This window comes from Malaclemys terrapin, chromosome 18, assembly GCF_027887155.1.
Source record: "Malaclemys terrapin pileata isolate rMalTer1 chromosome 18, rMalTer1.hap1, whole genome shotgun sequence".
NCBI classification, from domain to species: Eukaryota; Metazoa; Chordata; order Testudines; family Emydidae; genus Malaclemys; species Malaclemys terrapin.
Window position 1 is genome coordinate 23,136,673 of NC_071522.1, and position 14,195 is coordinate 23,150,867.

General features: G+C 47.9%; 1 protein-coding gene across 1 annotated transcript in view; it reads right to left on the reverse strand.

Moving 5' to 3' along the window:
- Positions 1 to 14,195, reverse strand: part of TSPOAP1 (TSPO associated protein 1) — a 179,347-nt gene that overhangs the window by 96,434 nt on the left and 68,718 nt on the right. Inside the window, exons 8-11 of the mRNA XM_054008163.1 lie at positions 12,302 to 12,391; positions 9,768 to 9,890; positions 8,400 to 8,504; positions 7,967 to 8,017 (exon numbers count right to left, since the gene is read on the reverse strand). Of these exons, the coding sequence (XP_053864138.1) occupies positions 7,967 to 8,017; positions 8,400 to 8,504; positions 9,768 to 9,890; positions 12,302 to 12,391 (369 nt within the window). The remainder of the gene's footprint in view (positions 1 to 7,966; positions 8,018 to 8,399; positions 8,505 to 9,767; positions 9,891 to 12,301; positions 12,392 to 14,195) is intronic.

The following is a 14,195-nucleotide window of genomic DNA, read 5'->3' on the forward strand; positions in this document are numbered from 1 at the left end:
GAGGTTGAGGGAACTTGGATTATTTAGCCTGCAGAAGAGAAGAATGAGGGGGATTTGATAGCTGCTTTCAACTACCTGAAAGAGGGTTCCAAAGAAGATGGATCTAGACTGTTCTCAGTGTTACCAGTGGACAGAACGAGGAGCAATGGTCTCAAGTTGCAGTTCGGGAGGTTTAGGGTGGATATTAGGAAACACTTTTCCACTAGGAAGGTGATGAAGCACTGGAATGGGTTACCTAGGGAGGTGGTCGAATCTCCTTCCTTAACAAAGCCCTGGCTGGGATGATTTAGTTGGGGTTGGTCCTGCTTTTAGCAGGGGGTTGGACTAGATGACCTCCTGAGGTCTCTTCCAACCCTAACCTTCTATGATTTCCTCCCCAGTAGATCTAGACCCTTATGATCTTTTTCATGAGGTGTGGTTTTAGCATGATGCTGCCTTCCATGTTCATTAACTGTGTCAACTACCGAGGAGTTAGGTGAGGGATAGAAAAATAAAAATTTGAGTCCTTTGTTGGGACATAATACTTCTTATCCATTCTCCTGTATGTAGGTGGAATAGAAGTTGGGTTGTGCGAGATGATCTTCTCTGGGTCCAGAAGAGCTTCGTTAACAGGCAGGGCTATGTGGGCCGATGAGGGTGAGTGGAGGATATCAAGTAGCTTATGATGAAGCTCTTTCATTTCCTCAAGAGGAATCTGCAAGGAGTTTGCAACTCTCTTGACCAGGTCCTGGAAGTGCTTAAAATCATCCGCCAGGGATGGAGGAGGAGGCGGCATGACTGTTTCATCCAGAGATGAAAAGATGCTGGCCATGCTCCTCAAAGGATTCCTCTTGAGTGTCAGGTCTCCTGGAGGGAGGAGATGATGCAGATTGCATCTCTCTAATGACAGGTGGTGCTCAATGCTCTGGAAAATTGTTAGCGATAAGCCACCCAAGGGTCCCAATATGGCCAATGAGGAGGTGCATAAGGCATAAGAGGAGACACCCAAGGGTGCTCATACCAACAAGGCATTGGTGGCAATCCTGGGCCACAAGCAGTTGCAGCTTCAGCAGAGGCTTCTGGAAAGGGGCCTTTATAGGAGTGAGGGGAAGAACACTGAATTGACACTTGAGACACCAAAGTAAGATCTTCATCAGAATCCTCTTCCTCAAGCTCACTCTGAAATGGTGGAGAGCATGGAGAGACCTGAGATTAAACCATCGGTACTGGGCAAACTTCAGGCAATCTTGATGTTCTCTGTACTGACAGCACATCTCAACTGAGCAGCAGAGAATCGGACATCTCAGATGCAGCCAGGTTCCAGGGAAAATACAACTCCTGTGGTACCAAGAGTGTTATTGGTACCGAGCCTGTAGTCTGCCCCAAGGTGATCGTGGCCAAAGGCGCTAACGGTACCGTAGGTCTCGGCGTTTGGAGAGAACCACAGTTGCTGACAGTACTGAAGGTCTTGCGCACTCTGAGGGAAGTGCAGTCAGAGCAGTTTGTTGCAGAGGAAGAGCTCTTCTCGCAGCCTCCATCCATTAACGATATCCATGATCTCTCTGGGCCCAAGGCTTTGCCAACTTTTGGTCTAGCCATGCCCTGGGTACCTGAAGAATCAGCAGCCTTGTGGGTACCCAACTGGAGAGCCAGTGGCACAGGGGTAGCTGAAGAAACCAAAAATCTCGGCATTTAGAGGTAGATTCTCTACCTGGTGAGCCAGGGGCACATTCCTTTGAGGGTTAATGAGAGGAGTCATGTGTCCTCGTCTTAGAAGCCATGGAGGCAACAGACTTGCTCAGAGACCGGCGTACAGTGCGGGGATCCGGTGGACTGGGTCAGAAGCCGGGCATAAAGAGCTCTCCATCATGAGGAGGTGAAGCTTTATCTCTCTGTTTTTTCTGGCTCTTGATTTCAGTGCCAGACAACAGTTGCACTTCTAGGCAACATGTGATTCCCCGAGGCAACAGATGCAGCGGGAGTGCCAGTCGCTGACCGGGCTCTCCTCCTCACAAGACTGACAACATTTGAAGCCAGGAGAACCGGGCATAACCTCCCCATAAAGAATACTACTAACTAAGTAATACATATCTAAATGCAATACAAGAGAAAATAAAAGAAAAAAATTCTCAAAAAAAGAAGAGATAAGAAGCTATACTACTACTATTTACTAACTATTGAAACTAACATTAATACTCTGACTAACTATTAATAAGAAAAGAGGATAAAGTTGAGGAAATCTCTGTGGGACAACTGCCAGAGCTCCGTCTCAGGCCAAGGTGATCGAGAAGGAACTGAAAGCATTTCTCCTGCGCAGTGCTATACAACAGCAGCACGGGACTCGAGACTGTACACACATGTACAGGCCAAATGGCCACTGTTATGAGAAATCTCCAAACACAGGCACAGGGGGTGCTAGCACACCTAGAGTGGAGCACCCATCAGGACACTACTCAAAGAAGAATTATTAGCTCAAGATCTTGGCCTTATGGAACAGACATTGAACTGAAGTTTCATTAGCAGCCAGAGAAAGAGTAAAGACAGGCAATAATCTACACAGTGGAGCCATCTTCTAAATATCATTTGACTAGTGAGCGCATGCTTACCGCAGGGAAGTGAGGACAAATCTCTGTTCAGAATTAAGGCTATGCTGAAAAGCAATACACACATATTATAATTTGGGAACACACTGCTAAGGCACCCAAGCAGCATTAACTCTGCCCTGCAGTGACACCAGACAATAGCGATAATTATGTTTATAGCTTTTTAATGTTTGTGGCCCTGGATTAGATTAAAATGGTTTTTTAAAACAGATTTTTTTCTCTCTCTCTCTCTCTCTCTTTTTCCTTCCTAGAGTCACTGGATTGCAGTGCAGCTCCTCATCTGTCAGGTAGAGACATGGGGGACTTCACTCACCCTGACATCTGCTGGGAGAGCAATACAGCAGTGCACAGACAATCCAGGACGTTTTTGGAAAGTGTTGGGGACAACTTCCTGGTGCAAGTGCTGGAGGAACCAACTAGGGGCCGTGCTCCTCTTGAGCTGCTGCTCACAAACAGGGAATAATTGGTAGGGGAAGGAGAAGTGGGTGGCAACCTGAGCAGCAGTGACCATGATATGGTCGAGTTCAGGATCCTGACAAAAGGAAGAGAGGAAAGCAGCAGAATATGGACCCTGGGCTTCAGAAAATCAGACTTGGACTCCCTCAGGGAACTGATGGGCAGGATCCCCTGGGAAGCTAATATGAGGGGGAAAGGAGTCCAGGAGAGCTGGCTGTATTTTAAAGAAGCCTTATTGAGGGCGCAGGAACAAATTATCCCGATGTGCAGAAAGAATAGCAAATATGGCAAGCGACCAGCTTGGCTTAATAGTGAAAACTTCGGTGACCTTAAACAAAAAAAGGAAGTTTACAAGAAGTGGAAACTTGGACAGCTGACTACGAAGGAATATAAAAATATTGCTCGAGCATGCAGAGGTGTAAGCACAATTGGAGTTGCAGCTAGCAAGGGATGTGAAGGGTTACAAGAAGGGTTTCTACAGGTATGTTAGCAACAAGGTGGTCAGGGAAAGTGTGGGACCCTTACTGAGTGGGGGAGGCAACCTAGTGACAGACGATGTGGAAAAAGTTGAAGTACCCAATGCTTTTTTTGCCTCTGTCTTCACAGACAAGGTCAGCTCCCAGACTGCTGCACTGGGCAAGGGGACATCCTTAGACATACACAGAATACGCAACTGCATAGGGCCCCACAACATTTGGGGCATCAAATTGCCCCAAATTTCGTGGTGCCCTACACAGCTGTGTGTTTCGCATGTGGCAGTGCCAGCGAACAGCCCCCATCCCCCAGCTGGCCCCCCTATGGGGTGCGCCCACTGCAAGGGGCAGGGACATTCCTGGGGCAGGCTGGGGGACCCAGGACAACTCCCTCCACCCCTGCCCCGCCTCTTCTTGCCCCCACCCTGTCCCCATTTTCCACCCCTTCTCCCAAGCCCCCTCCCACAGCGGGGGGCCTGGCACTGGCAGCAGGAGTCAGGACTACCCCTGCACCCACCGGTGGTGACGGGAAGCAGAGCAACCCAGCCCCAGCCTGCTCCACTCCTCTGACTCCCCGTTGTGTCACTCCACTTCCCACTGCTGGTGAGTGCGGGGGCACGGACCCCTCCCCCAAGCGACATGGCTAGGGCGGGGGGAGCGGAGCAGGCTGGCGCTGGGTCGTTCCGCTTCCTGCTGCCAGCACCAGGCCCCCCACTAATCCCCGGGGCAGCTCTGGGCCTGTGGGGCCCCCCACAGCTCCTACCTCCATGGCCCTGCAGACCTTGAGCGCAGCCCAGACCCTCAGCGGGCTGCAGCAGGTGCTTGGGCTGCGTAGGACACCATAATTGGTAGGGACGGGGCTGACTGGGCAGCACAGAATGGGGAGGATGTGAGCAGCCCTCAGTGGTGAAAGAACAGGTTAAGGACTATTTAGAAAAAGCTGGATATGCACAAGTCCATGACGCCAGATGCAATGCTTCCAAAGGTACTGAGGGAGTTGGCTGATGTGATTGCAGAGCCATTGGCCATTATCTCTGAAAATTCATGGCAATCGAGGGAGGTCCCGGACAATTGGAAAAAAGCAAATGTAGTGCCCATCTTTAAAAAAGGGAAGGAGGAGAATCCGGGGAACTATGGACCAGTCAGCCTCACCTCAGTCCCTGGAAAAATCATGGAGCAGGTCCTCAAGGAATCAATTATGAAACACTTGGAGGACCAACCTGATTGCTTTCTATGATGAGATAACTGGCTCTGTGGATGTGGGGAAAGCGGTGGACATGATATACCTTCATTTTAGCAAAGCTTTTGATACAGTTTCCCACAGTATTCTTGCCAGCAAGTTAAAGAAGTATGGGCTGGATGAATGGACTATAAGGTGGATAGAAAGCTAGCTAGATCGTCGGGTCAATGGGTAGTGATCAATGGCTTGATGTGTAGTTAGGGGCAGTCGGTATCAAGCGGAGTGCCCCAAGGGTTGGTCCTGGGGCCGGTTTTGTTCAACATCTTCATTAATGATCTGGAGGATGGGATGGATTGCACCCTCAGCAAGTCTGTGGATGACACTTAGCTCGGGGGAGAGGTAGATACGCTGGAGGGTAGGGATAGGGTCCAGAGTGACCTAGACAAATTGGAGGATTGGGCCAAAAGAAATCTGATGAGGTTCAACAAGGACAAGTAGAGAGTCCTGCACTTAGGAAGGAAGAATCCCATGCACCGCTACTGGCTGGGGACGGACTGGCTAAGTGGTAGTTCTGCAGAAAAGGACCTGGGGATTACAGTGGACAAGAAGCTGGGTATGAGTCAACAGTGTGCCCTTGTTGACAAGAAGGCTAACGGCATATTGGGCTGCATTAGTAGGAGCATTGCCAGCAGATCAAGGGAAGTGATTATTCCCCTCTATTCGGCACTGGTGAGGCCACAGCTGGAGTATTTCATCCAGTTTTGGGCCCCCCACTACAGAAAGGATGTGGGCAAATTGGAGAGAGTCCACTGGAGGGCAATGAAAATGATTAGGGGGATGGGGTACATGACTTCTGAGGAGAGGCTGAGGGAACTGGGCTTATTTAGTCTGCCGAAAAGAAGAGTGAAGGGGGGTTTGATAGCAGCCTTCAACTATCTGAAGGGGGATGCAGCTAGGCTGTTCTCAGTGGTGGCAGATGACAGAACAAGGAGAAATGGTCTCAAGTTGCAGTGGGGGAGATCTAGGTTAGATATTAGGAAACACTATTTCACTAGGAGGGTGGTGAAGCACTGGAATGGATTACCTAGGGAGGTGGTGGAATCTCCATCCCTTAGGGCTGGGCTACACTGGGTGGGGAGGTCGATGTAAGATACGCAACTTCAGCTACAAAAATAGCGTAGCTGAAGTCGACGTATCTTATTTCGACTGAACTCCCGTCCTCACGGCGCGGGATCGACGGCCGCCGCTCCTCCGTCGACTCCGCTACCACCACTCGCGCTGGTGGAGTTCTGGAGTCGATGGGGTCGCGTTCGGGGATCAATATATCACCTCTAGATGAGACGCGATATATCGATTCCTGATAGATCGATTACCGGGTAGTCTGGACATACCCTTAGAGGCTTTTAAGGCCCGGCTTTACAAAGCCCTGGCTGGAATGATTTAGTTGGGGTTGGTCCTGCTTTGAGCAGGGGTTGGACGGGGTGGCCTCTAGGGTCTCTTCCAACCCTAATCTTCTACGATTCTATGACAAAGGATCACCAACTGCTGGAGCCTCCTGACAGGCATAACCAACATCTTAAATAAAGAATGAATCTCCCCTTCTTCCTTCAAACATGCAATAGTCTAACCCAAACTGAAAAACGGCAGCTTGGAGCTAGTGGACCTACCTAACTATTGCAAATATTAAACCTTTCTTCCCTAAACAAGAAGCTTTATCCTAGACATGCCACAATCCAGATTCAGGTCAGCAAATGGTAAGGAAACAGACAGCAGCACTGGTGGTCAGTCTCTTGTGTCAATGGAACGCTGATGTCCATTCTCAAACTTCTGGATTCTGCAGCATTCAACACAGTCAGCCACAAGACATGGCTGTCCCATCTAAGCAAGGTGGCAGGGGCCAATGAAAGAACTAGAATAGTCTGACCGCTTCCTGGAGGAACATGCCCAAGGGTCATTATGTGAACCTGCACCTTCACCGCCAGGCCTCTCGCTTGTGGAGCTCCACAATGATCTATTCAACTCAAAATGCAGCAGCCTGCTGAACTGGTGAGACATCACACGGTCAAATGTCAACAAGAGGCAGCTGAGACATAGCTCTAGCTGTTTACTCTTTACAACAGACAACAGTGCCATTGTCACCAGGCTAACCTAGATGCCCCAGAACTGAGATGAAAAAGGGTTAGTTAAAGCTCCTGGTTGGCAGAGGAGAACTCTGTGAAGGGTGCAGCCATGGAGCAGTCTCCACCAGTCGAAGACACATACCCATACCTGCTCAACTGACTTCACAGTTTCAAATAGACTCCTCACTGACACCAAGCTCTCACAGAGTCGAGGTCACAAGAAATGTATTTTGCCATTTCTGATTGTGTTCCATCACTGGAGAGGAAGAGCTGGCTTCAACAGCACATGCCTTCATTACCCTCCAACTGCACTGTAAGAAAGCAGCTTACTTGGGCTTGGAAGCTTCAGCACTGAGAAAATTACAACTGATGGAGAATGCAGCAGCTCACTCCCTGGGCATCAAACCTGACCCTCACTCACTGCACTGGATTCCCCTAAATCATCACATCAAGTTGAAACTGTTGGTCCTTTGTCATCATGCCTCTAAATAGTTTGGGCCCAGGTTATCTAAGAGATCACCTCATGCGTAGGATCAAAACTATGGTCATCACTTCTCTCCACTGGCATAATGGAGTTGGCTACCACAACGATAAAGCTTGTTTGTGCAGGGGGCAGAGCACTGGGGGGGACTGGCACTTTGGGGGACTGTGGCATTCGTTCCTGCCGGATGAAAGAACTACCTCAAACCTCACCACTTTCCGTTCCAAGAGCTAAGCCGCATCTTTGCCATGTCTCCTGTAATAACAGCATAGACCACATAACGTAAAAACCAACCAACCAAAAACCCATATGCAGAAAGTCATGGAGAAGGGTGCAGACATGACAGTTATGTTGCTTAATGCATCATTGGAAGATGTACAGACACCAGTGATGGTCATTGTCTGAAAACCTGAACTGAGTAAACAGTCCTAGGGCAGAGTTTCCAAGAGGATCAGGATGCCAGGTGTCAAGCTCTTGAAATTCTGGCCCTAATGGCTACTCAGCCTGACTGACAGATAAGCGTGTGCCACACTGGAGTGAGACCGCTCTACCACTTGCAGTGTTTGCTAGGGAACATTCTGACCCAGGAACATCAGCCCACAGAGAAACCAAGTGTTAAAGCTATTAGAGACCAAGTTTGCAGACACCTGCCTGATTTTGCCTTTCCATCTTACCTCTAGTAGCTGTACTGCTCCTTCATGTTCCCTTTTTGCCTCTGCCTGGGCCTGAAGTCAAACAAGAGACAAGGAGTTACTGATCAAACACCCCTCAGAAAGCTCACTTCCGCTGTCAGCATCTCAATAGGCAGCAAGATAGATTTAAAAGCCTGAATAGAACAACAGGACCAGAGACATCCTTGCTCTATGGACAAAGAGCCTTTGCAGATTAGAATGGTCATGCATGAGAACAGCCCCTTGTAGTGCCCAGGTATCAGAGTTGCCCCTGGCACAGACACACTTCCCTGGATTAGTTTATCTGGTAAACTCACACATACCTCCTCCCTGCACAGTCCCGCCAAGGAGACAATGCAGGAGTTCCATCTCTTTCCAGGGGGGATTCAGAGAGTTAAAGTGTCCATTTTCTCATTGTCTCGCACTCGCTGCATACCTGCTGCAACCATCTGACTTCCTCTTGTTTCTCCTGCAGTGCTAGCTGGGCTTCCTCGTGTTCAGCCTCCAGCTGCTGCCTTCGCTCAGCCACATCTCTCATATGCTGGAGAAGAAGTCACACACAATTTAGGGGAGGCATTGTCGAAGCGTTGCCTCTCGGAGCTCTACTGAGGGCCTCATCCTCCATGCTTGCCTGATGGCAATTAACAGACCGTGTGTTTTTCACAGACTAATTCAAAAAGGGGGAGGTTACTTTCAGGGGGCGGAGTTCCAGCACAGACTGGGCAGATCCTTGGCCTCCCAACGTGCTCTCCGAGCCACTCCAGCAACATGAACAGGGTTCATAGCGGCCTCATGCAGCTTTACACCACCAGCTTCTCCCTCAGACGCAGAGTGCATGTAGAGGAGTTGCATGCCAGGTATGCTAAGAGGGCAGGGCCATCACACACAGCACTCTGGCCAGTCCTCAGCAGGCAAAGCAGTCCCTGTGGGATCACAGCAGCCAGCATAATTTAGAGTCACTCTCAACAGACAAGGGACTTGTCAAAAACCAGATATCTGAAATGAGAATCTTCTTGTAGAAGCCAGAGGAGCCCAGTTTGAGAAACTCCCTAAGTAGGGAAAGCCACCAACAGCGAACTCCTTACCTGAGGAGGTTGAGAAGGCTAGGACTATAACAGTGTTTAAAAGAGAACTGGAAAAATTCATGGAGGTTCAATCCATGAATGGCTATTAGCCAGGACGGGTAAGGAATGGTGTCCCTAGCCTCTGTCTGTCAGAGGATGGAGAAGGATGGCAGGAGAGAGATCACTTGATCATTACCTGTTAGGTTCACTCCCTCTGGGGCACCTGGCATTGGCCACAGTCGGTAGACAGGATACTGGGCTAGATGGACCTATGGTCTGACCCGGTACGGCCGTTCTTATGAAACTATACATAGGTGACCCAAACAAATCATGCGAACATACTGCAGGAAATCAACTGCCACCCCTCCAACCTGGCTGCCTTCCACTGTATCTCAGCCCAGGTGGGCTCCCAGCCTGAGAGTCTATTGTCTGTGGTGACCAAGGAGCACCAGGGAATCATGGTGCATTGTAAATCTCCAACTGCAATAAGAAATTATAGCAATCACTTCTCTCCCATATTACCCACACCCAAGGAGACACATTCATAAGTCTCTCTTCTTGCTGCTTATGGCAGACCTTAGACATTGCTCTAACAGACCCTCTTGAAATAGCATTAAATTAACTAGATCACTAGCTTAGATAGACCAAACGCTGTAAGACAGGGGGAACTTCATGTCCTTTCCTGATCAAACCAATCAAAACAGTGTTTAGCCTTTTCAAAGGCTCTGGATCTGACTAACCTTCAGCACCTGCTCTAGATTCTCCAGCTTGGTTTGGAGTCCTTGGCTCTTCTGAAGAGCAGAATCCCGTTCCTTAGTAACTAAAACAACCTGCAACTTCAGGTCAGCATTTTCAAATTCCACCTGTGGAGAGAGGATAGTGTATTAGCCTCAGGCACACTTTGTATAAATAATAGAGGGCCATCATTTTTCACAGTTTGAACCACATCTTAAACTTAGACACACCTTCCATTGGCAGGGACATGAACCTATGCCTTTTACTCTCCTGTTGGCAACCACGGGACCACTACATCTCCTTCCATCCAATTGGCTGTCATGTGAACCCACCGCTCCTCCCATTTGTGGTCAAACATAACATTAGGAAAATATTCACATATTTGTATCTTTCTTAATTATGACTAATGGTTATTCACACAGCCTGCATTTGCTACTGAAGTCATCTCCCGTCTCATATGTGGGGCTTTCTGAACATGATTTATGCTGGAGAGACTGTGGAGAGCCAGGCTGTACAACCTGGACACAACAAGAATAAACACCGAGATTTGTGCTTCGGGTTGAACGGAACTGTAACCTGATGTATTGTGTTCTCCCCTACATTCACCATATAAAGTGCTGATGATTAGTCTTTAGATCTAATCAGAATGAACTATGACTTGGGTATTATGAGCAACTAAGATCACCAGTGTAAGGTTATTGCTCCCTTTCTGACAGATGGCTTGTGACGATCTAGGAAGTCCTACCCAGGGGAAAATGACCAGTCTTCAGAGTGAAACCCAGTGCAAAGTTTGGCTTTTTGCCTCACTCATGCCGAGAGAAGGAGCTGAGTTAAGAAACCACATCTTTGAGGGATCCTGCCCCCTATACAAATCCCCTTTAACAATTCCCACCCACTTATGCACATTTTAAATCTTTCCTTTACTCGTTAGTGTGTGCCTTATGGTTACCTTAATGCCTGCAGCCAATATGATGAATTATTTTCTTTCTTTTTTCCTTGCTGCTCTGTGCATCTGTATGATTTTGATTTTCCTGTTTGTTATGACCACTGTGCAGTTATTTACTCGGAGTAATGCCAGAGAGCGCAGTCACGTCCTAAAAAGCCAGTCTCCAAAGTTGGCACCATAATTACCCGGCCCTGCACCCTTAGGGGGATTCACACCAGGAGTGAGCTGGTGTTGCTGCCTCCTGTCCTGCTTCAGGGTTTCCATCAGGCAAAGGCAGCTGTAAATTCCACTTGGGTCTCTTCCCTGCTTCCTGGGGTACACCCTGCCCTCAGCCAGCTCTACCCACTTGGGGGGCAGCACTGCCCTCCTCCTTATGCCCCAGCTATGGAAAAAAGTTTATGGCCACTTTCCTCCACTGTAACCACCCCATGGTGGACTCCACCAGCCCTGGACAAGGCCCCTCATCAAGCACTACAACAGCAGAAATCACCATGGGGAATCACAGAATCATAAAAAGGTAGGACTGGAAGGGATCTCAAGAGATCATCAAGTCCAGGCCCCTGCGCTGTGGCAGGACCGAGTAAACCTAGACCATCGCTGACAGGTGTTTGTCCAACCTGGTCTTAAAAACTTCCAGTGACGGGGATTCCACAACCTCCCTTGGAAGCCTGTTGCAGAGCTTAACTACCCTTACAGCTACAAAGTTTTTCCTATTGTCGAACCTAAATCTCCCTTGCTGTAGATTAAGCCATGACTTCTCATCCTCTCTTCAGTGGATATGGAGGACAATTGATCACTGTCCTCTTTATAACAGCCCTTCACATATTTGAAGATTGGTATCAGGTCCCCCTCTGTCTTCTTTTCTCAAGACTAACCAGGCCCAGTTGTTTTGTTTTTAACCTTTCCTCATAGGTCAGGGTTTCTAAACCTTTTAACATTTGTGTTGCTCTGCTCTGGGCTCTCTCCAGTTTGTCCACATTTTTCCTAAAGTGTGGTGCCCAGAACGGGACCCAGCATTCCAGCTGAGGCCATGGGCAGCGCGTGCACCCCCTGTTCAGGGAGGCTAGCCCCCTTCCCTGCCTCTTCCGCCCAAGGCTATAAGCCCCAGATCCTTTTCTGCAGTACTAGCACCTAATCCGTTATTCCCCTTTTTGTAGTTGTGCATTTGATTTTTTCCTTCTTAAGTGTAGCACTTTGCACTTGTTTACTGAATTTCATCTTGTTGAATTCAGACCAATTCTCCAATTTCCCAAGGTCGTTTTGAATTCTTATCCTGTCCTCCAAAGTGCTAGCAACCCCTCCCAGCCTGGTGTCACCTGCACATTTTATAAGCACACTCTCCACACCATTATCCAAGTCATTAATAAAACTATTACATAGTACCAGACCCAGGGGACTGGCACCTATGGGACCCCACTACATACACCCTCCCAGTTTCACAGCCAGCCATTGATAACTACAATTTGAATCTGGGCCACTGCTTTGTCTTAGTCCTGTGATAAGCTCTGCTTGGTAGAGGAGTTTTGCAATGTCGACATAAACATAAAATAAAAGCTAATGCTCCATTGAGGGAACAAGAGTCTCCCTGGTTACCTGTCGTGCCCATTCAGCCTTCCCATTCAGCTGAGTGTTCTCCTGAGCCAGTCGTGCATTTTCACCCTGCACCACCTGCAGCTGGATTTCCTGTCCAGAGAGAATGAGCTTGTTACTACCCCAAGGTTCTCTGATTAACTGCTTTCCCCAGGCAAGAGGGGACTAGGAGGCTGAGCTGCACCTGGCTGATTGCAGGTTATAGTTCTGTGCCTTGATGCCCACTGTTGCAGACCTAGGAGATGCAGCTCACATAATTGTGAGTGGTGGAGACAAAAATATGTGGAGACAAAAATTTTCCCCGGGCCGGGTGATCACCACAGAATGGTGAGTGGTCTCTATAGTAATGGAGGAACTTTACCGAATTTCATTCCCTCCCCCTCACAAACACACATTGTGGTAGATGTCAAAAACTCTAGAGAAGGGAAACAGGAGGTTATTGACCATCAAATATCTCCTGGACAGCCACTCGGCACAAATCCCCTCTGCAGAGAGACTCACAATCCAATTCCTCTGCAGTCACCAAATAATCTAGGGTCAGCCAGTCCTATCCTAATCACTGGGGATCAGGTTCTGACACTCTTACGCACACTGAATGAACAGCATCGTATCCCACAACTGGTTAAAAGACAGGGAACAAAGGGTAGGAATAAATGGTAAATTTTCAGAATGGAGAGGGGTAAATAGTGGTGTTCCGCAAGGGTCTGTCCTAGCACCAATCCTACTCAACTTATTCATAAATGCTCTGGAGAAAGGAGTAAAAACTGAGGTGGCAAAGTTTGCAGATGATACTAAACTGCTCAAGATAGTTAGGACCAAAGCAAACTATGAAGAACTTCAAAAAGATTTCACAAAACTAAGTGATTGGGCAACAAAATGGCAAATGAAATTTAATGTGGATAAATGTAAAGTAATGCACATTGGGAAAAATAACCCCAACTATACATACAATATGATGGGGGCTTATTCAGCTACAATAAATCAGGAAAAAGACCTTGGAGTCATCGTGGATAGTTCTCTGAAGACGTCCATGCAGTGTGCAGAGGCAGTCAAAAAAGCAAACAGGATGTCAGGAATCATTAAAAAGGGGATAGAGAATAAGATGGAGAATATATTATTGTCCTTATATAAATCGATGGTATGTCCACATCTTGAATACTGCGTACAGATGTGGTCTTCTCATCTCAAAAAATATATACTGGCAGATAAAAGGTTCAGAGAAGGGCAACTAAAATGATTAGAGGTTTGGAACAGGTCCCATATGAGGAGAGATTAAAGAGGCTAGGACTTTTCAGCTTGGAAAAGAGGAGACTAAGGGGGATATGATAGAGGTCTATAAAATCATGAGTGATGTGGAGAAAGTAAATAAGGAAAAGTTATTTACTTATTCCCATAATACAAGAACTAGGGGCCACAAAATGAAATTAATGGGCAGCAGGTTCAAAACAAATAAAAGGAAGTTCTTCTTCACACAGCGCACAGTCAACTTGTGGAACTCCTTGCCTGAGGAGGTTGTGAAGGCTAGGACTATAACAGCATTTAAAAGAGAACTGGATAAATTCATAGAGGTTAAGTCCATTAATGGCTATTAGCCAGGATGGGTAAGGAATGGTGTCCCTAGCCTCTGTTTGTCAAAGGGTGGAGATGGACAGCAGGAGAGAGATCACTTGATCATTACCTGTTAGGTTCACTCCCTCTGGGGCACCTGGCATTGGCCACTGTCGGTAGACAGGATACTGAGCTAGATGGACCTTTGGTCTGACCCAGTACGGCCGTTCTTATGTTCTTATGTACAAGCAACCCTGCTGACTTCAGTGACTTGGTGCTACCCAACATGAGTCAGGGGACCAGAATCTGGCCCTAAATGTGTAAATCAATTTGTGGTCAAGACATGATC